The 25795-nt window shown below is 40.0% G+C and overlaps 1 protein-coding gene across 6 annotated transcripts in view; it reads left to right on the top strand.

Moving 5' to 3' along the window:
* LOC127619128 (pleckstrin homology domain-containing family G member 1) overlaps positions 1 to 25795 on the top strand; it is a 75320-nt gene that overhangs the window by 4328 nt on the left and 45197 nt on the right. For 2 of the 6 annotated variants that reach the window (XM_052091894.1, XM_052091896.1), the window contains exon 1: positions 3213 to 3543. The exons of 2 other annotated variants lie outside the window; for them this stretch is intronic. In XM_052091894.1, coding sequence (XP_051947854.1) covers positions 3534 to 3543 — 10 coding nt within the window. In that variant the 5' untranslated portion in view covers positions 3213 to 3533. 2 more of the 6 variants (XM_052091898.1, XM_052091893.1) reach the window with 2 other exon arrangements.

Below are 25795 nucleotides of genomic sequence, written 5' to 3' on the forward strand. Positions count from 1 at the left end.
CACGCAGACGGGGTGGTATGTGTGAAATGGCCTCCATCTGCTGCTTTACCATCAAGAACTGCTGGGCGAAGTCTCTGACGGTGTCGCCAAATATGCCAGCATGGTAGATGGGGGCGTTCAGGAAGCTTGTCTTGTCGGCCTCTCAACCAGGTTAAGCCATAGGTGGTGCTCCTGGACCAGTAAAGTGGACATCGTGTGCCAGAGAGACTCTGCATCAATACTACCCTTTTGCAGCTCTTTCAGCACCTTGACTTGGTGTACCTGCAGGAGAGCCATGGTGTGCAGGGTGGAGGCGGTTTGCCCAGTGGCACCGTAGGCCCTGGCCGTCAGGGAAGATGTAAGCCTACAGGACTTGGACGGGAGCTTCGGGTGCCCATGCCAGTTGGCGGCGCTCTGCGGGCGTAGGTGCACCGTGAGCGCCTTATCCATTGGGGGCATCATCGAGTAACCCCTGGCCACTCCGCCATCGAGGGTAGTGAGAGTGGTGGAGCCGAAAGATCGGGACTGGGCAGTGAAAGGTGCCTCCCACAATCTTGTCAGCTCATCATGGACCTCCGGGTAGAAAGGCACTGGGGTGTGGCATGGCTGTGAGCGGCCCGGGAAAGCATGTCCATCATTTGGGCGTCCGCCTGTGACTGGGCAACCACACCCAAAAGGGGAAACCCAGCGGAGGTTTCCACATCAGACTGTGCTCAAGAGCTCATCGCCATCGTGGGCCCTGAATAAGAGGTTGAAAGTTTCCAAGTTCCTAACCGGAGCAAACGAATGTGTCGGGGAATGGGAGGTCGGATGAGGATTTACCCGGCAGAGGTGGTCCCATTGTGGTCCCCGAATCCCCCCCAGTGCTCAATTGGTGATTGATAATGTGGCCGATTGCATAAACCAATCGCTCATTTCGCAAAAGTGGCTCCTTTAAGACTTTAGCAGAACTGTCATGGCATCAGGAGTGTGGTGAATACCGGCATAGTGTTGTAAGACAATAAACAGAGCGAGCTGTAAAATGGTCCTTATTATCGTTCATGGTGGCAGCTTCTCTGGGAGGAGGCCTCGGGGAAGACCCAGGTTTAGGTGGAGAGATTACATCTCCACACTGGCCTGGGAACGCCAGTCAGAGCTGGTTAATGTGGCTCGGGATAGGGAAGTTTGGGGCCCCCTGCTGGAGCAGCTGCCCCCGCGACCCGACTTCGGATAAGCGGTTGAAGATGGATGGATGGATGGTGGCAGCTTCTCAGTCTCCGAGTTACAAGATGGGGTGTAATTCAAATTTGTTTTTACATATCTCCCGATTAAACAGCATTAAAAATAGAAGCACCTGTAGTGTTCAGAAACATGTGCTCTTTCATCTCTTGCCCTCATGAGAGAGTGCGTGTTCCCCTCATTAAAGTTCAAGCAGCAACAAGTGAAAAAGAAACTATTATTACAATAATCCAACTAAATGAAAAGGCAGGGAATGAATTTATAAATATAATAATTATTTATACAATATTCATCCATCCATCCATCGTCAACCGCTTATCCTGTGTACAGGGTCGCGGGTTATACAATATTGTGATACCATAATATAATAGATTAAATATAACCCACAAATAAAATAGAAATAAAATGAGGACGAATAATAATTGAATGAAATAGACAGTGAATCAATAACCAAAATTGTCACATTAAGTTTAATTGCTCATATTTGTTATCAGTTTGTCTTCAGTTTGACACTAAGCTTCATTTTTTATAGGGCTATCTATCTTAATAAAGAGAATATTTTGTTAGCATATACTTGATTTAAAGTCTTAGCTTAACAGTTATCAGCAACAACTAGGCAAAGTGATATTACTGGGAAGAAAGCTTACATATAATCAGTTATGAGAGAGATCCTGATAAAAAGTTAATGATCGGTATAGGCTGTAAAAATACTGATCAGAACATCACTACTTTTTATATTTTTTAGTTAGGTGATTCATTAATTTCTTTCATTTATTCATCCCTCAATTAGTACGTTTGTCTGTTCATTCATTGTTTGTTTCTCTGTTCGTTTATTTGTTCGTTCATTAGTTTTTTTATTGTTTTATTCATTAGTTCATTAGGTTTTTTTGTTCATTTCACTAGCTCACTTTTTGGTTAGTTTGTTCATTAGTTACAGACATGTGCTACTGTGAATGAAATTAAAGAACTTGAATCATTTTAGTGCTGATGTGTAATTACAAATGTATGGTGCAATCAGTCTTGTTAGGCTTACAGAAATAAATCTCCCTGACTGATAGTGTTTGATGAAGTGGCAGTGGTGTATTGCTGTTGAGGTTGGGGTGGTTTCCTCTCGTATGGGAACAGAAGGATGCAGTCTTTATGTGGGGATCTTCTCAGCTATTGATGCCTAAACCCCCTACCTCAGTTCTTAAAGTAATTGTGTGTGTCTCTTTGTGGGAGGGTTGACTCACTGTGAACCTGCTGACTAACATGAGAAAATCATGCTATCATTTTCTCTCATTAAAGTGTTTTAACAAAAATGTGCTGCTGCAGCGGCGACTTGCTTCTGCTAGAAAATACAGAGACATACTGAGTTAAGCATACAGACATTGTGCTGCTGCTGCTGCTTAATTAGACAAAACGCAAGACATGCTGCATTAAGCATGTATGAACATGCTGCTGCACAAATAGACATCCATGTAGCAGATCTAGACAGGTGAAGCTGGGGTGGAGGTGGGTTTCAGAGAAAAATCCTTGCAGCATGCTGGAATAAAACCATCTTATCTGCAAAACTAAGCTATTTCAATGTTAGACAAAAAGACAAAACCCAAGTTGATTTGCAATTACATGTCAAACATCCAATCAGCTTACACCATGCAAACCAACTGGCTTAACATGTCACATGTGAAGGAGCTGATTGGCTAACAGATTACAGTTTAAATCAACCTATCAGCTTGCGCCACATGGAGTTACATGGCTGAACTTCAGTCATTTAAGTGATTCTTTAATTCCTTAATTCATTCATTAGTCCATTGGTTGGTTCATTTGTTGCCTTGTTTGTTGCTTTGTGTGTGTGTGTGTGTGTGTGTGTGTGGTGGTGGTGGTGGGGGGGGTTATCAGGGGGTAGTTTCCATCCCCCTGGAAACTACACCTCTGACCAGTGTGAGGAACTTTTCCAGGGTCAGCGAGAGAGAAGTTCTGTGGAAGTCTGAGCTTCTAATTTGTTGCAGTGGGAGAGGGAGGAGCTACAGGGAGGGAGATTTGGGAAAACAGAGAGGGAGATGGAGAAATCCAAGACTACTCAGTCTGTCACTGACAAGGAGACAAAAAGGAGCGTTGTAGAGCGGCTTAGAGCTTATGTGTGCACCAACCGTGGATTTACCGAATAAGAGAGTGTGAGTGTGTGTATGTGTGTGTTAGCAGATATTCTCACTATCACTGACACACAGACGGAGCTGTCCTGCCGGTCTCAGTTAGAATGTAAAGTGAATTGAAGGATTACAGAAGTTTGTTGTGTGTGTGGCACTTGACTGGAATACTAAGTGGATATGTGATCAAATCTGGAATTTGCTGCAATGCCTATGGGTAAGAGAAGAGTCTCGCATGAAACATCACAGTTTTTAGAAGTCTTTAGAAGGGTTTTGTTGTTGTTTCAGTGTGTTGTGGTACAGTTTTGCATGAATTTGATGTCTTTAGACGTGTTGGTTGTGTGTTTTATGTGCAGAATATTTATGTTTATGTCCTAATGGCTTCTAGTGTCATAGCAGCTCTTGAAAACTAGTTCAAAGTATCCCATTTGTGTGTGTTTGTGTGTGTGTGTGTGTGTGTGTGTGTGTGTGTGTGTGTGTATATGTGTGCCAACATTTAAACACATCTCTGATTGATGTCCGTGGGTGTTTAAACAGCCTCAGCGCTGATGTTAGGGCACTCTGTGTTTAACTAAACATACTGGTATGTCTGTATAAATGAGTGTCGGTGTGTGTGCGTGTTTGTGTGTGTGTGTGTGTGTGTACACTGGCATTTTGTAAACAGAGAGTGTTTATTTTGTTTTCTACATGCTGGGGGGTGCTTAAAGTATGTGCCAAACAGAAGTGGCTGTCCCCTTTACAACCTCGGCTGTAACAGGCTGCATCCGAAAACGGAAAAATGCTGCCTTCGGAGGCTGTATACGGAGGTAGGAGGAATATAAGGTGCTTTTCATTGAAGAGTTCCATTCATTCAAAAATACTGCAGGTTAAGCCATTAACTCACTAAGTCCACTGCCTACGTTTTCAGATGCAGCCTAAAATGTTTGTCAGTGTGTATGCATGTGTATTATTATAAATTTTTTGAAAGGTAAAACAATCTAATTTTAGGGTTAGTTCAGAGTAATTTAAAAAGTCTAGAAAAGTCTAGAAAGTCTGTGGTACCTTGTGAAATTAGCCAAAGAAGTTAGTTAAATCTGACAACAACAAAAAAAAAACTCAACATTGAAAATTATTAATAATTGTTTATTTTTTTAGTGGTAGTGTTTGGGTTAGTCTGTAGTCATTATAATTTGTTTTATATAAAAATAATAGAGGTGAATGGAAAATTGACATTTAGATAGCAAGGCAAATGTGCAGCCTCATATCATTGATCTCTCAACATTTTCGCAAAATGACATTACGTGGTTCCGTACCAATTTTGTGGCAGTTCCAAGGTGAATGTCCACTGAGTGGCGCTAAAAGCTATTAAAATATACTCCCAAACCGATGAGGTTTTTAAGATTAATGCTCTATCTAGTTTTAAATCAACAAACCCCCTACCTTAAACCTTAAACCTAACCTATAGTGTCTGAAAAGCAAATGCGAAATGAAAAACAAAATTACTGTAACAACAAAGTCATTTTGTGGCGCTTTAATGTCACTTTCAGCTCACGTTTCGACTCACGTGCCCTTCAGGACTCACACCTTGGTCCTTTACCTTGCAAGTGCAATGCTCTATCAGTTGAGCTGCCACACAGTTTGATTGCACTTGATCAACTTGATAAATGTAGTTGGTTATGTAGCGCAAATGTGAAAATGTATCGCCTAACAATTCATGCACTATAGTAAAGGTGTTTAGCTTTAACTATAGCATTGTGTGTGGAACAGGACATTAACAAAGTTTCTATTAGCTGGTAATGTGCGTTTCACTCGTGTGAGTGAAAGTTAATAAAAGTCATTGTTGTTGTAGCGCCTCTAGTGTTCATTTCATCAGGAAACTGCTGTGATACAACAAGCCACGTAAAAATCATTTTGCAGAAATGTATGTATGGTAGTGTGGTTCTAAATCAGGGTAATACATTAGGTAAATGTATGTTTAGATTATTTTGTTGTTGTGAGGAAACCTCTGTTTCTCCCCCATCCCTGACCTAAATTACTCCCCCATGGGTTAAGGGTTTTGGGAGGATAATAACAGTTTAGAGTCTGCGTTAGACAATACCAGCACCCCCTCAGGACATCTGTCCCTAAAGCAAACCCCCAGACAAAACCCAGCTGGAGAGAGTGAGAAAGACTGAGTTTGAAGCACGTGTTTGAAAGATGGATGAAGGGTTCTGTGGAAACCTGTCAGAACTGATTTGCAGACAACAATTACTAGTTTTAAAAGTACAAAAAGAGCTAATCCAACGAAATTGTACTGCCTTGTCCAAGAGCTTCACGTAAAAAGATTTCACATCTGTGAGAAATTGCATTTTGAGATGTTTGTGTTACATTTCTGAACTCTAATTATGTTGGCTTGTCAAAGCCAGCATACTGTTTTTCTAGAGCTTTCAAGCTACATCCACCACACTTGGCACAGAGCTTGATATTGTTCTGACTGAGGTTGCTATGTCCTTTATAACTGATCAGACTTCCCGTAATGGACAATTGGACTAACTAACTCCCCCACTCACTATCTAGAACACCATAGCAATACCTAGCAACTAGCCAGAACACCCAAGTGACCAGCTAGAACACCCAAACTTTTTCTGTTGGCCTGTATAACCTTTAAACTTTTAAAATGATTTTAAACAAGACTTTATAAAACCAACATTGAAGTTTGTACTGGCAAACTTTACCAGTCGAATTGCTCTTTGTTATATTTTTTTGTGTAGATGAAAACTTGACCTGAAATACTTTTGGGAAGTTGCTATATCCTGCAGTGCTACATGCTATACTGTGTGCATGTGTTAGGGTTATAAATGTGTGCTGTGTATAAAAGTCAGCTTTAGGTTTCTCTGTACCAAATCCATCTCAATGCAATCTAATCGGTGGGCAGCACTGGGGCAGTGGGTCACAAGCGGGCTCTCACCCAAGTATATGTGCGTGTTTGTGTATATTAGTGTGTGCATTCATGCAGGATAACTCCTTTTGTCATGTCATAGTCCTTTCATCGCATTTAGTTATCTAATGGATCTTCTTACCAACCTGTCTAAAATTGGTTGTTATAAATGTGTAATTAATAAATTGTCGTTCAATGTGGACTATGTTATAAATGTGTAACAAACCAGAAGTATGTTATATTATACAAGGGAGTGCAAAAATAAATCTAACATGTTAATAGCATCACAAAACTGCTGTCTGGGAACCGAAACAGAAAAATAAAATAAATGTACCTCTAGACAGGGCAAACATAGTTCAGATGTCATACCGCTCAGCACCGCTTTGCAGATAACTGCATAAGTCATTATAGAAACACTGATCTATGATCAGTCATCCATCAAGAGTATGTTTTTGTGTGTATGGGTCTGTCTTAATTCATTCAGCACCATTTGCACTATAGACATGAATACTATCTGAAATCAAGTGGCTTGTTGAGAAGAGGTGTGTAAGTACTATTTAAGTAATTTGATTAATGACTTTTGCCTGCCAAGAAATAGAATCCAATAAAGAAAGGAAAGAGGGATCTGGGTCATATCTATGAACCAGCATATAAGAGACTTAGGGGTAGGCTATTTCAACTTGGTCCTGTCAGCAACCACCTAGCAACCACCCAGAATTCCCTAGCAACCACATAGCAAAGCACAAATAACAGTGAAAACATATTTTCCTCAGCATAGTGATAACCTGACAACCACACTAGCATTTCCGCTTGTTATATTGTTTTGTTCTGTTTTCCGCCATATTTGCATTCTAGAATCAATCAGCCGAACTTGTAGAACGTTCTAGAATCAGATCATCTGTACATTCGGTTGGTTTGATAACTGAGAACGAGAGATAACAGGCGGGTTTGATTGCAGGAAATGGGCAAGGAAGAGCTTTTAATAGAGATGTGATTACATTGAGTCATTAAAGAGATTTCTGATAGAGCGAGATAAGAAAGAAAGAAATGTATCTCTCAGGATCTTAAAAAGCCAAGTAAGAGAGAAGTTTGGAGTTGCTCTGGGAATGTTTTTGGCATGTAATGAATCCGTTACAGGCATTCCAGCTCTGTTGAACCCGTGGTAGAGTTCCAACATGTTTCAGCAACCAGAATAGAACTTCTGTTCTTTGTGCGAGTGTGTGTGCAGCCAGTCTCGTGCAGTCAGGCTTGAGAGAATTAATCCCATTGGTTATGGACACGGAGCTCTTCTCAGCAAAACACATATCGTCAGGGAGATATCAATACCATGAGAGCTGTGTGCGATTGTGTGTATTCTTTTCTGTTCTTTCATTGTCTTTGATCAGAGTTTCTTTGAAGCCTCAATGTAAATGTGATATATCATCAGTTAGTTTGTGTTTGCATGTGTTTTAGACAACATGTGAGTTTCGCCATTAAGTTGGAGATGAAATGGCATTGCAAAGCAAAAAAGGCACATTTATATAATGTGTACGTAAATCTTTCAGTAACTCATTCATGAAAATAATTTGCATACTGTCACACTCTTTGAGGCCATGTTTGTTTTAAAGCACTGTTAAAGGATTTGCATTATTTGAACAGATGCTACTAAAGATTAGATGATCATTTTGAACTCAAAGTTTTAAATCTGGGACATTTTTTTGGGCCAAAAAATAAATAAATATTGGCCTATTCATGAAACGAGCAGAAAGATGAATGTCTGTACAAATCTTTGTAAAATCATGCTTATGTAAACTGTCACATGGAATTGAATACCACAGTTTATGTAAGAATGGTTTTAGGAACGTTTTTTTTTTTTTTTTTGGTGCATTAATTCACATATGATGACATATTCATGCATATTATTGAGTTCTGCCAATGCTAATGTTTTCTAAAAAATAAAATGTCTATAGCAAGAAACTCTCATAATAATTCTACTTATCTTTTAAATTCAACATAAAATCTAAATGGACACTGTAAAGCAGTTCAATGGAAAGGAGGAGGCGAGAACCGGCTTGGCAATATAAATAATATTTTAATGATAAACTTAAACAGAAGACACAAACACACACATGACGGACATGTCTGTAAACTATCTCTCTCGCATCGCACCAGTGTCTGCCATCGGCCTTTATCCCTCTCGGAGGCTTGATTAGCCTGATAAGGGACCGGGTGTGTATAATCACGAACCCGCCCCGCCCTCCGCCCTGTCACATTCCTCCTTCGTTCTCTCAGGCATGGGAGCCCCTCTTTCCCTGGGGGAGGGCGTGCCCTAAGCCCCGTCGGCCGGCAGGCCATCCCCGTCTACCTGGATGAGGGAGGGGACAAGGGGAAGGAAACAGATATATTAAAAATGGGCGGGGTACTTCTTGTAACAGTGTAGTACCCCCCAAAAAACACTGTAAAATTTAAACAAGAGGGAAAAGGCCAACGCAGATCGGCAGTGAGAGAGAAAGAGAGGAGAGAGATGAAAAAAAACACTTACTCGCCAGTTGTCCGATACGCCGTAGCTTGTTCCTCGGCCACTCCTCCACCCTCTAACAGACGACAGCCATGCCTCTCCGGGCGGATCGGAGGCAGTCCTCCAGCCCCTGGCAGACGGAATGCCCCGCTGCATTCTCGGGGAACAGAAGGGCTCTCCCCCACCATTGGTAGCGGTTCTCCCACTCCAGGTGGTCGGCAGCGAGCCCCTCCCCGCTCGCGGTCTCAGACCCCGCCACGTTTCAGCGGCCGGTAGGGGCCTCCTCCGCCCCTGGCAGTGGCCCTGACTGCTTCAGGCTGTTGGTTAGGAGCCCCTTCTCCCCTCGCGGTCGGCGGCCGTTCCTCCGCTTCCAGGCGGCCGGGCTCCTCCATCCCCCTGCAGGCGGCTGCTCCGTTGGGGTGGACGGTAGTGGCAAGAAGTCTACTACGGCGTATCCCTTCTCCTTCCTGGATTTCGGCACCAGTGTAAAGCAGTTCAATGGAAAGGAGGAGGCGAGAACTGGCCTGACGATATAAACAATATTTTAATGATTAACTTAAACAAAAGACAAACACACACACGACGGACATGTCCGTAAACGATCTCTCTCTCATCGCACCACCTTCTGCAATCGGCCTTTATCCCTTTTGGAGGCTTAATTAGCCTGATAAGGGACCGGGTGTGTATAATCACAACCCGGCCCCGCCCTCCGCCCTGTCACAGACACTATTTACTTAGGGCACATTCCTGTCCTTGTGAACACTAACACATACTTTTAAAAAGAGTACTTACTATGAAAATAATATAGTTTCTAAGTACAAACTTCAGTATGTACTTAATGATTTTGAACAATTTGTTGCAACGTCACTGTATTTAAGTGATATTTAATTTGTTTTTAAATTTACTTTAAATGTTAGTTTTAATATTAAAGTATAATTTTGGATGTACCTTGTTTACAACATATTCTCATTTGTAAAAAGGGAAAGCACACTGAAAAACATTAAAAAATGTATTGATTTCAATTGCAGGCCTAATTGTTTGTCTCACAATAAAGATGACGTGGAAACAAGTACGCTCTTTTTTTAAGAAAAAACTAAATTCACTAAAGCTATGCTATGAAATAATGTCCTGTATAAATACATTTCTTGAAAACATACAGAAGAACATTTTAAAATGTACTGACTTTAAATGTAATTTTAAATAACACACTTAAGATGAAATGATAATCAAGTATACTTTTGTTAAAATGCACTTTAGTATGTTAGCAATACATCCAATTAATTCTTCTTCTTTACAGTACACTAAACATTTAAAAAAGGTATTGATTTAAAAGGTAGTTGACAGTTTCAAAGGTGACTCTTAAGTGCACTGTGTTATGTTAAGACACTTATCCGTATCCTTTTAATACATTTTTAGTTATATTACCTGAAAGTTCACTTATTAGAGCTGTCAGAATTAATGTGTTAAAGCAAACAATTATTTAAATAAGTTTGACGCATTCATTTTCCTTAACCCGTATGTTCTGTTGAGATTTGCTTCACTTCCTTGTTGTTTGGGGTCACTGTTACCCTAATGATTAAAGTGTGAAAATGATCATTATAATTATGAAATAAACCTTTTTTCCTGCCTGAATGTTCCTTTCCATTGATCCTGAGCTTATTGAACTGATAAAAGAATAGATATAAGTGTGTCATTAACTCTTACATTTAATGATGTAGGAATGTGCATTTCAGAATCGCAACTAAATACAGAAATTCCATATAATTTCTTAATTTATAAAAAAAAAATATTTTGTTTGAAAAAATATATACATATATATATATATATATATATATATATATATATATATATATATATATATATATATATATATATAAAAACAATTCAGAAATAGTAACATTACTTATGTTTGGGATCAATCTGACCCCAGTCAGATATCATAGTTTAAAAAAAAAATAATAATAATAAAGTAAATACAAAAGTGCTTTTTTTTTACTACACACTCACTAACCAGGCAAACTAACTATGTGCAGATTTACAGTCGTCTGGGCAACAGGACAGCCAAATGTAAATTTCATGCACATTTTAAGGCCACATGTCCGAAAAAAATGAAATCTAAAAATAGCCATATACCTTTGGTTACACAAAATAAATAAATAAAAAATGTTATATAGAAAGAAATTTATATATATATATATATATATATATATATATATATATATATATATATATATATATATATATATATATTTTTTTTTTTTTATATATTTATTTTTTTTTAAATCCAAATGCAAGTGCTTTTTTCCACACTCTCACCAACTAGGCAGACTAACTATGTGCAGATTTACAGTATCCTCCAAGCAACAGGTCAGCCAAATGCAGCCTCTGTTTCCTAGTGCTAGTGAAAAAATAACAGGCACATATTACTGTTACCCAAGAAAAACACTTTTTCAAACAGAACATTTCCAAAGATAGATAACTGATGTGCTCTCTGTAATAGATTTTGCCAAAACCCAATATGTCTTGAACTGCTAATATTGAAAGAGTTTTTCTTGTATTCCCTCTATCTTCATATATAACAAATCATACACAAAAAGGATGGCAAGTTTTCCAACAGCTGTTGGAGAAGTGGTTGCTTCAGGCTGACTTTGAATCTCCCTCACAGTGGATGCAGTATAAAATGACCTTGGAAGGCGCTCTCGCCTGTCAATGTGAGGCCTCACCAAGGCATATCGTAGCTGCTCCAAGAATATTCTCCTTCGGTTCATTTTGCCACCACATCACTCATTGTTGATGGCACACCATATCACAATCGCATTGTATGCACTGATATCCAGGATGTTGAAGGATATTACCTGAGGCCAACGAGCCGTCTTTCGTTGACAGCTGTATGTGGCGACTACTTTGTCCAGATTGTGCACCACTCCTTTTGTGTTATTGTAATCTAACACCATGTCTGTTTTTTGTCATCTCTGGTGCTGAAAGTTGTATCTCTGTGCAATGTACTCATCAGGAGGATATTTTTATTTGGGGGGATCAGTAGGAGACAGTAAGTGTAGTAGTGTCAGTGAATGCAAAGATGTTTTCTCTCTTCTTTTAGCCTGAACAAGCTCTTTTGGAATCTCCGGCATATTTTTTTTTCTTATTGCGCCCAACATTGTAAGCTTTCTATTCAGCAGTTCTTCTCCTAGTGCATATGAAGTAAAAAACGTGTCACATGTCACAATATGGCCAGAGAGCCCTTCAGTGACCAACACAACACAACACCTTCCAACACATCTCTCATAGCCTGTTTTTTTCTGATGCACCTCCAGGAGGTTTTCCTGTGTAGACTTGAAATTTCCAAGCATAGCTATTATTGGCATTGCAACCTGCCCAAGCTGCCCATATCTTTAGACCATATCTCGCAGGCTTGCTTGGCATGTACTGCCGAAATCTACATTTTCCTCTGAACAGAACAAGACATTCATCGACAGTCACATAGGGACATGGGTTATAGAAGAGGGGTAGTTGCTGAACCCATCATTCCCAAACATCCCGTATGGCTGCCAGTTTGTCATGTTCCCTCCTGTGAACTCTTGTCTCCATGTTTTCAAATTGTATGACTTGTAACATGACATGAAAAGTCTGAAGAGACATGGTAGCTGGGAAAATAGCTCTACCAGTCTTTGCATTCCAGAGGCTACATGTAGCCTCACCTTTTGATCTGTATAAGCCAGCAAGGAGCAGTAGCCCAATATAGCTTTGAAGGAGGATTGCATTTACATCTTTCCACTTGTCACCATAAACCTGCCTCCCCTCTCCATTTGTCATCTCAAGAATAATTCTTTCAAATGGAGGTGAGATGTAAAGCTCAAAAGATGACTTTATGTCTGTGACATGGCTTACTGCATACCCGGTAGGACCTGGGACCATTTTGATTGTATTTGTATTGATACATACAACATAATCTGGGTCCCTAACAGGAAACATAAGTGCATTTATTCCGCCCTGATGTGAATCATAAACTTATTATGCAACAGCAGTGATATGAAACAACGTTGATGCAAAAAATGCATATCATATAACTGTCAGAGTTTGTGTAGGGATGAGGCGAGAGAGAGGATCCAATGCAGTTTTTTTAATGGATAACAAACAGAAAAAGAGGCAAATCAACGAATAAGGTAAACATAACAGCAGTATACTGGCATACAATACTCTACATATATACAAGAACAAGGAACAACATTTATCCCTACAAGGGCTAACAAGCCGGCTGTGGCTCAGGTGGTAGAGCGGGTCGGCTGCCAATCGCAGGGTTGGTGGTTCGATTCCTGGCCCACACGACTCCACATGCCGAAGTGTCCTTGGGCAAGACACTGAACCCAAAGTTGCTCCCAATGGTAGGCTAGCGCCTTGCATGGCAGCTCTGTCGCCATTGGTGAGTGAATGTGAGTGTTGATGGGTGACTGGGACACAGTGTAAAGTGCTTTGGTAACCTCTAAGGTTAAATCTTGTAAATCTTGAAAAACTATTTTATATGATATATTTATGCATTAGATATAAGATCTTTGCCACATGAAAATAAATCCTGTAACGGTTTTTAATCGTGGCTGTCACAGAATGCAGAGACAGTACCAAGACGCAGATTTGAAGAAATAAAAGGAAATTTATTAAATACAAATAAGGGAAAAAATCTCATCCAAAACATAATCAAACTAAATAATCCAGGCTGGGGCAGGAGAAACTGGAGACAGGACCGACCGGACCAGGTAGAGATGGGGGAATAAACAATGACTGCCGCCATTGGTGTGTGAATGTGAGTGTGGATGGGTGATTGGGACACAGTGTAAAGCGCTTTGGTAACCTCTAAGGTTAATAAAAAAGCGCTATATAAGTGCAGACCATTTACCATTTACCATTAAACCGACTGACAAACTTGACCAACCAACACACACGACTAACTGGAACAAAGACATGACTGCAAACAAGACGAACTGGCCCTGGACAGCAAAAATGAGGAGACTAAAAGAGGTAGAGAAATCAAATGGGTTATCAAAAGAGAGGGCAGGTGTGACTAATAAACTAATAATGGGCAAAAAAGCAGGTGGGTATGATGTAAGACAAAGACATGCGGTAATATAGAACAAAACTAAGCCACATGCTCTCACAAGACAACGAATCACACGAATGGCATGAGGACACTTGGTCAAGACAATAAGCCAATACACAACCATGTCAACCAACAAACAAAGAGGAGAGAATGCGTAGCAATGCCAATCAAAGCGATGCCATGCATTCTCACACTAAACGGAACCTGAAATTATTGATGCAAATGCAAGCTGCCAAGATGACATAAGCACGATGCAACCACGTCAATAACAGACAGACATGGAGCACGAGTGTCTGGATCCCAACACAGATCGAAACCGAACCAGACAGGAAGTCAGAATCCAGATACCATGCTCCCGACATGAAACAAGACTGAAGAGCACATGGCACGAATACAACCAAAACCATGAGCTCACACAAAGACAGATAACGAAACACAAGACTGACATGGGCCGATGATGCCACGGCGACAGGACCATGACAGTGGCATCCCTAGTGGGGACTAGTTATTTCAATTAGTCAAACTGCACTTATACTTATTAAATTACTTTTAGGATTTATTTTACCCCTCCAATCACCTGGCTCTGTTTTGGTATTTGATGCCCTCTATTCACAATCCAATCATTTCCCAAAAAATACAGTTCCACTCTACATTTTTTCTTGTTGAATATCCTGTTTCACTGTACGTCAGATTGCAAACAGCATTTCATATTGGCATTTTGGTTCCTGCAAGAGTTTCCTCTCACAATGGAGCCCAGTTCACTGCCCAGCCTTGAAGAAAGAATCCACACACATACCTCAAGAGCTCACATTCTCTGTAGGTGGACATGTGTTGTAACACAAGGTAGAGTTTAATCCTTTGTACACTTCAATCTAGATCATTGTGTAAATGAAAACAATTGCACACTTGACACATTTGATCATTCATGTCCAATATGTGACTATGTTATGCAAGACCATGAGCTATTCACACCAGCGTTTGAGTGTTTGGCATATATATGAGTGTGTGTTTGAGAATGATTATGTACTGTATGTTCACTGTACAGTATGTGTGGCAAGAAATGCTTATTGTGCATAATGACTGGGCAGAAGTGTGCACACAGACTACAGTTATAGTTGACTGATGGACCGCAGACTGCAACTAATACACACCGCAGACTATTTCAGTGTGCATTTATCTCTGTGCAGTTGTGCACGACTGGTGGGATTACACGTTTGTGTGGCTGTGTTAATTAGTGGTGCTTCTAAGGCAACAATCACATTTAATAAATTTTCATGCTTTTTAGGGATAACCCCTTAGTATTAAACTAAGTATCAAACTTTTGGACATAAATGAAAAATGGTGGAATCTTGTTGAGGAGAGTTGTGGAATTACTTTTCAAAGTGATCGAACTTAAAATTTTCACCTGCCTGACAATAAAAAGAATGGGAACGGGATTCATTGCATCCAAGCTGAAATTTTATGAGACACAAATGGCTTTCAAACACATATTGAGCTACACATAACACATAAACTACACATACACTGGCGGACAAAAGTTTGGAATAATGTACAGTTTTTGCTCTTATGGAAAGAAATTGGTACTTTTATTCACCAAAGTGGCATTCAACTGATCAAAATGTATAGTCAGGACATTAATAATGTGAAAAATTACTATTACAATTTGAAAAAAATATGAAGAACTTCTTAAACTACCTCAAAGATTTCTCATCAAAAAATCCTCCATGTGCAGCAATGACAACTTTGCAGATCCTGGACATTCTAGTTGTCAGTTTGTCCAGATACTCAGGTGACATTTCACCCCACACTTCCTGTAGCACTTGCCATAGATGTGGCTGTCTTGTCGGGCACTTCTCACGCACCTTACAGTCTAGCTGATCCCACAAAAGCTCAATGGGTTTAAGATCCGTAACACTCTTTTCCAATTATCTGTTGTCCAATGTCTGTGTTTCTTTGCCCACTCTAACCTTTTCTTTTTGTTTTTCTCAAAAGTGGCTATTTATTTGCAATTCTTCCCATAAGGCCTGCACCCCTGAGTCTTCTCTTTACTGTTGTACATGAAACTGGTGTTTAGCGGGTAGAATTCAATGAAGCTGTCAGCTGAGGACATGTGAGGCATCTATGTACTTATCCTCTTGTCTAGTTGTACATCTGGTCTTCCACATCTCTTTCTGTCCTTGTTAGAGCCAGTAGTCCTTTGTCTTTGAAGACTGTAGTGCACACCTTTGAAGGAAATCTTCAGTTTTATGGCAATTTCAAGCTGTCTATCCTTCATCCCTCAAATCAATGATTGACTGATGAGTTTATAGATTTTCTTGACCTAATATTGACTTTAAGACTTTAAGATATGCCAGTCTAGTGCATACTGTGGCAACTGAAAAACAAACACAAAGACAATGTTAAGCTTAATTTAATGAACCAAATAGCTCCAAAAGCACAAATTTCCTTCCGAAACAGCACAATCTGTATATTATTCAAAACTTTTGGCTGCCAGTGTATGTATTTTCTCAGGCACTTATTGAGTCGAAATAGATTAACAACTTACAGAATTTAGAAATAAACCAAATGTTAATATCCATATCATGCTCATATGTTGTACTTGCTATTGTATACTTCCACATTGGTTCTACATCAAATAGCAATGTCAAATATAAATCAAGCCAATCACTGAACAACATAACAACCTTGAGGAACAAATAGCATGTATAATATGTATGTGTACATGTGTAGACTTGAAATTTCCAAGCATAGCTATTATTGGCATCGCAACCTGCCCAAGCTGCCCATATCTTTAGACCATATCTCGCAGGCTTGCTTGGCATGTACTGCCGAAATCTACATTTTCCTCTGAACAGAACAAGACATTCATCGACAGTCACATAGGGACATGGGTTATAGAAGAGGGGTAGTTGCTGAACCCATCATTCCCAAACATCCCGTATGGCTGCCAGTTTGTCATGTTCCCTCCTGTGAACTCTTGTCTCCATGTTTTCAAACTGTATGACTTGTAACTTGACATGAAAAGTCTGAAGAGACATGGTAGCTGGGAAAATAGCTCTACCAGTCTTTGCATTCCAGAGGCTACATGTAGCCTCACCTTTTGATCTGTATACGCCAGCAAGGAGCAGTAGCCCAATATAGCTTTGAAGGAGGATTGCATTTACATCTTTCCACTTGTCACCATAAACCTGCCTCCCCTCTCAATTTGTCATCTCAAGAATAATTCTTTCAAATGGAGGTGAGATGTAAAGCTCAAAAGATGACTTTATGTCTGTGACATGGCTTACTGCATACCCGGTAGGACCTGGGACCATTTTGATTGTATTTGTATTGCTACATACAACATAATCTGGGTCCCTAACACGAATCATAAGTGCATTTATTCCGCCCTGACGTGAATCATAAACTTATTATGCAACAGCAGTGATATGAAACAACGTTGATGCAAAAAATGCATATCATATAACTGTCAGAGTTTGTGTAGGGATGAGGCGAGAGAGAGGATCCAATGCAGTTTTTTTAATGGATAACAAACAGAAAAAGAGGCAAATCAATGAAGAAGGTAAACATAACAGCAGTATACTGGCATACAATACTCTACATATATACAAGAACAAGGAACAACATTTATCCCCACAAGGGCTAACAAGCCGGCTGTGGCTCAGGTGGTAGAGCGGGTCGGCTGCCAATCGCAGGGTTGGTGGTTCGATTCCTGGCCCACATGACTCCACATGCCGAAGTGTCCTTGGGCAAGACACTGAACCCAAAGTTGCTCCCAATGGCAGGCTAGCGCCTTGCATGGCAGCTCTGCCGCCATTGGTGTATGTGTGTGCATGGGTGCTTGGGACACAGTGTAAAGTGCTTTGGTAACCTCTAAGGTTAAAAAAAGCGCTATATAAGTGCAGACCATTTACCTGTGATAACATTTGGACAGGAATTGAAGACAGAGACAATGGAGGGAAACAAAAGAACTTTCAAAATAAGAGTCCCTACAGGGGTCCAATACGTGACTATAACAATTGAACGTCTAAGTTCATTTATTTCTGGGGGATATGTGGACGCTAAGCGAAGACCTATAATAAGAAAACTGATAAACACACACATTAAAAAAATGGCACCACGCGGCCACTGACCGCAACCATAGCAAGAGCTCCAGAACCCACACAGGCACAAGAGTTTTCCCATTTAGGCTTAGTAAATCTTTCGAAAAAGTATTTTATATGATATATTTATGCATTAGATATAAGATCTTTGCCACATGAAAATAAATCCTGTAACGGTTTTTAATCGTGGCTGTCACAGAATGCAGAGACAGGACCAAGACACAGATTTGAAGAAATAAAAGGGAATTTATTAAATACAAATAAGGGAAAAAAACTAAATAATCCAGGCTGGGGCAGGAGAAACTGGAGACAGGACCGACCGGACCGGGTAGAGATGGGGGAATAAACAATGACTGCCGCCATTGGTGTGTGAATGTGAGTGTGGGTGGGTGATTGGGACACAGTGTAAAGCGCTTTGGTAACCTCTAAGGTTAATAAAAAAGCGCTATATAAGTGCAGACCATTTACCATTTACCATTAAACCGACTGACAAACTTGACCAACCAACACACACGACTAACTGGAACAAACACATGACTGCAAATAAGACGAACTGGCCCTGGACAGCAAAAATGAGGAGACTAAAAGAGGTAGAGAAATCAAATGGGTTATCAAAAGAGAGGGCAGGTGTGACTAATAAACTAATAATGGGCAAAAAAGCAGGTGGGTATGATGTAAGACAAAGACATGCGGTAATATAGAACAAAACTAAGCCACATGCTCTCACAAGACAACGAATCACACGAATGGCATGAGGACACTTGGTCAAGACAATAAGCCAATACACAACCATGTCAACCAACAAACAAAGAGGAGAGAATGCGTAGCAATGCCAATCAAAGCGATGCCATGCATTCTCACACTAAACGGAACCTGAAATTATTGATGCAAATGCAAGCTGCCAAGATGACATAAGCACGATGCAACCACGTCAATAACAGACAGACATGGAGCACGAGTGTCTGGATCCCAACACAGATCGAAACCGAACCAGACAGGAAGTCAGAATCCAGATACCATGCTCCCGACATGAAACAAGACAAACTGAAGAGCACATGGCACGAATACAACCAAAACCATGAGCTCACACAAAGACAGATAACGAAACACAAGACTGACATGGGCCGATGATGCCACGGCGACAGGACCATGACAGTGGCATCCCTAGTGGGGACTAGTTATTTCAATTAGTCAAACTGCACTTATACTTATTAAATTACTTTTAGGATTTCTTTTACCCCTCCAATCACCTGGCTCTGTTTTGGTATTTGATGCCCACTATTCACAATCCAATCATTTCCCAAAAAATACAGTTCCACTCTACATTTTTTCTTGTTGAATATCCTGTTTCACTGTACGTCAGATTGCAAACAGCATTTCATATTGACATTTTGGTTCCTGCAAGAGTTTCCTCTCGCAATGGAGCCCAGTTCACTGCCCAGCCTTGAAGAAAGAATCCACACACATACCTCAAGAGCTCACATTCTCTGTAGGTGGACATGTGTTGTAACACAAGGTAGAGTTTAATCCTTTGTACACTTCAATCTAGATCATTGTGTAAATGAAAACAATTGCACACTTGACACATTTGATCATTCATGTCCAATATGTGACTATGTTATGCAAGACCATGAGCTATTCACACCCGCGTTTGAGTGTTTGGCATATATATGAGTGTGTGTTTGAGAATGATTATGTACTGTATGTTCACTGTACAGTATGTGTGGCAAGAAATGCTTATTGTGCATAATGACTGGGCAGAAGTGTGCACACAGACTACAGTTATAGTTGACTGATGGACCGCAGACTGCAACTAATACACACCGCAGACTATTTCAGTGTGCATTTATCTCTGTGCAGTTGTGCACGACTGGTGGGATTACACGTTTGTGTGGCTGTGTTAATTAGTGGTGCTTCTAAGGCAACAATCACATTTAATAAATTTTCATGCTTTTTAGGGATAACCCCTTAGTATTAAACTAAGTATCAAACTTTTGGACATAAATGAAAAATGGTGGAATCTTGTTGAGGAGAGTTGTGGAATTACTATTCAAAGTGATCGAACTTAAAATTTTCACCTGCCTGACAATAAAAAGAATGGGAACGGGATTCATTGCATCCAAGCTGAAATTTTATGAGACACAAATGGCTTTCAAACACATATTGAGCTACACATAACACATAAACTACACATACACTGGCGGACAAAAGTTTGGAATAATGTACAGTTTTTGCTCTTATGGAAAGAAATTGGTACTTTTATTCACCAAAGTTGCATTCAATTGATCACAATGTATAGTCAGGACATTAATAATGTGAAAAATTACTATTACAATTTGAAAAAAATATGAAGAACTTCTTAAACTACCTCAAAGATTTCTCATCAAAAAATCCTCCATGTGCAGCAATGACTAACTTTGCAGATCCTGGACATTCTTGCTGTCAGTTTGTCCAGATACTCAGGTGACATTTCACCCCACACTTCCTGTAGCACTTGCCATAGATGTGACTGTCTTGTCGGGCACTTCTCACGCACCTTACAGTCTAGCTGATCCCACAAAAGCTCAATGGGTTTAAGATCCGTAACACTCTTTTCCAATTATCTGTTGTCCAATGTCTGTGTTTCTTTGCCCACTCTAACCTTTTCTTTTTGTTTTTCTCAAAAGTGGCTATTTATTTGCAATTCTTCCCATAAGGCCTGCACCCCTGAGTCTTCTCTTTACTGTTGTACATGAAACTGGTGTTTAGCGGGTAGAATTCAATGAAGCTGTCAGCTGAGGACATGTGAGGCATCTATGTACTTATCCTCTTGTCTAGTTGTACATCTGGTCTTCCACATCTCTTTCTGTCCTTGTTAGAGCCAGTAGTCCTTTGTCTTTGAAGACTGTAGTGCACACCTTTGAAGGAAATCTTCAGTTTTATGGCAATTTCAAGCTGTCTATCCTTCATTCCTCAAATCAATGATTGACTGATGAGTTTATAGATTTTCTTGACCTAATATTGACTTTAAGACTTTAAGATATGCCAGTCTAGTGCATACTGTGGCAACTCAAAAACAAACACAAAGACAATGTTAAGCTTAATTTAATGAACCAAATAGCTCCAAAAGCACAAATTTCCTTCCGAAACAGCACAATCTGTATATTATTCAAAACTTTTGGCTGCCAGTGTATGTATTTTCTCAGGCACTTATTGAGTCGAAATAGATTAACAACTTACAGAATTTAGAAATACACCCAAATGTTAATATCCATATCATGCTCATATGTTGTACTTGCTATTGTATACTTCCACATTGGTTCTACATCAAATAGCAATGTCAAATATAAATCAAGCCAATCACTGAACAACATAACAACCTTGAGGAACAAATAGCATGTATAATATGTATGTGTACATGCATATGCATATCATTCACTATCGTTGGACAGAAAATTGTAAATTTTGTGCGCTACGCTAATAAAATGAATCCAAAGCAGGATACACTGATGCAAGTAGCAGAGCAACATACAGACTGACAGACTATCTGTAATGCCAGGAGCACAAACCAGAAGAGTGACAAACCTTGAAGTGTCCCAGTGTTGTTATACTAAATTTAAGCCTATTGGCCAATATAATTAGAGGATCGGATCTAACAGTAGTAAAAATTGGCATAATATCGTCCGCAATCCATTGAAACCCCTTATCAGGCAACCACTAGTTTGTTGTATAAATTTAATTTAGGTTTACCCGTTACACACTGGCCACAGGCACCATTCAACCGTATCGCTTACCTCACAGCTGGCTCATCTTCAAAAACAAAGTATGTATTTAAAAGTTTTATTGACCACCAGCTATATATACACACATAAATGACTTCAGACTTCAATTTTAGGACTTCGTAAACTGTAAAAGTTCTGCATTAAGAGGACGCCTGCCCTGAACTCCTTCAACTTTCTGAAGGAAAGTGTGTGTTTGTGTGTGTAACTGTGAAACGTGCACCATTCATCTGAGGAGAGCTGCTGGGGGAGAACTATTTGATGTTGTCAATCTGTTTCTAGTGGCCGAGAAAGACGGTGAATGTGTGTGTGTGTGTGTGTATAGAGAGAGAGAGAGAGAGAGAGAGAGAGAGAGAGAGAGCCAGCGAAAGAGAGAGAGAGAGAAAGGCCTTTGTCCTTCAGTCTGCTCTGAATTATGTCATGTTTGAGTCTCCCAGCAGTAGAGCTCAGAAGGGGGGAGACAGGGACTTAATCCGCATTTTACACCCCCTCCCCATCACTCTTACCCCCATTCTTCATCTAGCTTTCACTGTGAGGGTGTGTGTGTGTGTGTGTGTGTGTGTGTGTGTGTGTGTGTGTGTGTGTGTGTGTGTGTGTGTGTGTGTGTGTGTGTGAGAAAGCAAGCCTTAAGACCGTAAAGGCCCCGGTATACTTCATACAAAATATCAAACGAATGACGAACAGGTGTGACGTCATTTCAAACAAAATCTGGCCAAAACTAAGGTGTTTTTGGGCGTGTTTCAGTAGTTCATAACAGCTCGCAAGCCCAAACTTTGAGGAAAACTTCATACCAGCTGCTTAACACATTATTACTACCATTGGTCCACGTCATCGATGTGTTTGACCTGGAGCTCCACCTTTTTTGAGACCGACAGCTAATTCCCCATACGTTGTTCAGTCAGTTAAGTTCAGTCAACATGAACACACTGGCTTGTAGAGTTATTAGCGAGCTGGTGCAAACATACCTAAATCCGTGCGTTTGTTTGTAGAGATATTTTCCAAGAACATGTCATTTTTTTTTTGTTTAATTAGTCTACAAAAGGAATTAAATCTACTCAAATACTCTCAAGTGCCCATTCACTCTGTGTTTTGATATACTTAGTGACTCATGTGCTGTCTGCTGCCGAAAGCCATTCACACATCTGCACAAACTACTTAAAACTTATCTCCATTCATTTGTCTGTATTCTGCCCATTAACACTCTTTTATACACCCATCTTTGTAGTAGTATCAAAAAGTTTAATTGGTGAATATAATGTCCCTGTATAGCTTGTTAGCACATTAGCGCCATGAATGCAGAATGTAAACATGTCAAATTACACATAATAAACTGCATATGTATTACTTTAAATCATCATCATGTGGTTAAAATGGCAAATTTTACTGATCTCATGTGAATTCTACTAATAGAATGAGGCATGAAGTCATTGACAATAAATTTGAATGTCACATTAGTTCATGTTTTACATGTATTCTTGTGTGTCCTCATTTAAATGCTTCTCCGGCCAGAGGCATGGTGTCTGAATGTTTGCAAACAGTATGTCATTGCTAAGCTGTTTTGAACTTTGTTTTGGCTTTGATCAAAGAACGAAAAAGAACTTTGCAGTGAGCATCGTGGGACTTAGGACCTACATGGAAGCTTCTTAAGACTTACATAAGGGTTCATAAGGCTCATTCAAGTGTACTCTGTCATCTAATGCAACATAACTCTTTCAGTTTTTGGAATTAGTGGTGTTGCTAAGCATCACTATTACTATTGCTAATACTTAAGGTTAGGGATATGAACAAATCCTTAACCCTAAGTATTGAACTTCAGTTTTTCCATCGTTTGACCTACAGACATGAATGATACCTAAATCATACTAATTCTTGATATGAAGTGGCCTGTTAATTTAGTAAGAAATCAGATTTACAATTTTTATCTGGTGACCAATAAAACAGGGAAAACCCCTATATACTTCCATTAGCCACGTTTCAACTATCAGGCCAAATGATGGCGTGCTAGTTCGTGACAGGGTTAATTGTGTTCCCATTGTCTCTTCCGAGGCTTCATTGTGCTGCCTCTGGGCTTCTTTTGGGCCAATGGCATTTGGCCCACTGATAACCCTTGGGCCATACAAGGCCAACTGGGGATTGAGGTGAGGTCAAAGTCAGAGTCAGGTCAGAGGTTTCAGCATCAAGTGCGCAGAGGTTGCAGGTTGTGTATCCAGCACATGTGAGGAAAAAAAATAAAAAAATTGCAGAGTACAAATCCGTTTAAAGGCACAATGGACAAAGTGGTGCCCAAAGATCATGGTTTGGGTTCATGGACAGTGTGCTGGGACATCGTCCAACTGTTAGTGGAGAGATCACTCAGGACATCATGGCAGTTACGGTCGGTAAGTTAGTCAAAACTAACTTATCTTGCTAGCTAGCTAATGTTTACATACAGTATGATATCAACTTGATATTCTAGATAACTAGATAACATAATACCTCAGATGTTGGCACCAGGGTGGCGTATTAAGGGCAGGTTTTGGAGCCCTTGCTCGCATTGGCCCGATAGTGGAAAAGTGGCTATTGAAGGAGGGACCATAGTGATAGCTAAGGACCAGAATAACATAGAGACTTGGGGGTGGGCTCTTTTGACTTGGACCAGTGAAGAACCACCAAGCAACCATTCAGAACACCCTAGCAACCACTCAGAACACTTTAGCAACCACATAGCAATGGCCACAACAAGATTACTTAGAACTAATACTTTTTATTGAAGAATAGAAATGGCTGTTTTGTTTCACTCAGGCATCGACCAAAATTTTAGCTTGAACATAGTATAGTACTATAGTATGAGTAATTTAATATCGCAGCAATGGTACAGAATATATGACAACATAGATATTTTTGCTGTAAATAAAAGGATGGCTCATACAGGGGCTGTATATTTTTTTAACCTCTATTAGAAAACATGTATGAAGATGTCACAAATATGTTCAGATGAAAATTACGTAACTATGGAGGCATTCTTAGCTAAATTACATTATGTGGGTTATTACACATTTTGTGTTCACACACAACTCGAGCTCAGCAGCACACGCCATGCTTCGTGTTTATTTGCATGTGTAATGGGAGCCAGCTGATAGAAAGCTGTGCAATGTATATAAATCTCACTCTCCTGACCTCAAGAGGTGCACTAGTGACTGATGCTGGGGCTGTAGCCTTTAACCTCCTTGTTAGTGCACCAGCCTCCCATGCCAGAGACGGTAGTTCGAGTCCTGTACGGAGCGGGTAGAACAGGAGCGTCACACTTGTCTGTTTGTGTATACATGCATGTAAACATCTAGACATGTGCATACGTTTGTATATACACTCAGAGTCAGACTCAGCTGTCTTTACAGGGTGTGTCTCTAACACCGGTGTGTGTGTGTGAGAGAGAGAGAGAGAGAGAGAGAGAGAGAGGTTTCATGAGCAATCAAATGTAGTTCAAGTCATGTGACAGTTGGAGTTTCTCTGTAACAGGATACGTTCTCTATACAAACACACATACACGCTTGTCTGCTTCCAACGTCCATGATTCTCACAATACTGTAATCAGCACATGAGTTCAGACTGTGTTTGTATGTGGGTAAAAAGTATGAAATCACCTATTTTATCAGCACTAAAGCCCAATTAGGCCATTTTTTTCTGCTTGAAAAATACTAAGAAGGTAAACAAAATGGTGTGGCGTAGTCAGCAAAACTGTGGTAACCATAACTGTGAGGTTTCTGGTTCGAAACCTGCATGGAGCAAACTATAAACTATCATCATTAGACCTTGATACCAACACACTCTCAAGGCGAAATCGTCAGGATTCGTACGACTTTCCTAAATTTGGCTAACGTATGATATCGTGTGACTGAACTCATTTGAATTCATATGACTTTCACTACAGCCAATGATGTCACTGGACATCGTTTCCATCTAATACGTGGCAAATATTTGCTTCTGTCACACACAACAGCTTTCTGTCATGTTTACACACTCTACTGATCAGTTAGGTTTAGATAAAGGGTTGGGTGAGGGCATAATATTAATAAGCATGTCCTTAATGCCTTGTGTGCTGAACTCACGCTTCCGCATTAAACATTTGAGAATTTTTGAGTTTATG

The sequence above is a fragment of the Xyrauchen texanus genome, chromosome 25, assembly GCF_025860055.1.
Source record: "Xyrauchen texanus isolate HMW12.3.18 chromosome 25, RBS_HiC_50CHRs, whole genome shotgun sequence".
Lineage (NCBI taxonomy): Eukaryota > Metazoa > Chordata > Actinopteri > Cypriniformes > Catostomidae > Xyrauchen > Xyrauchen texanus.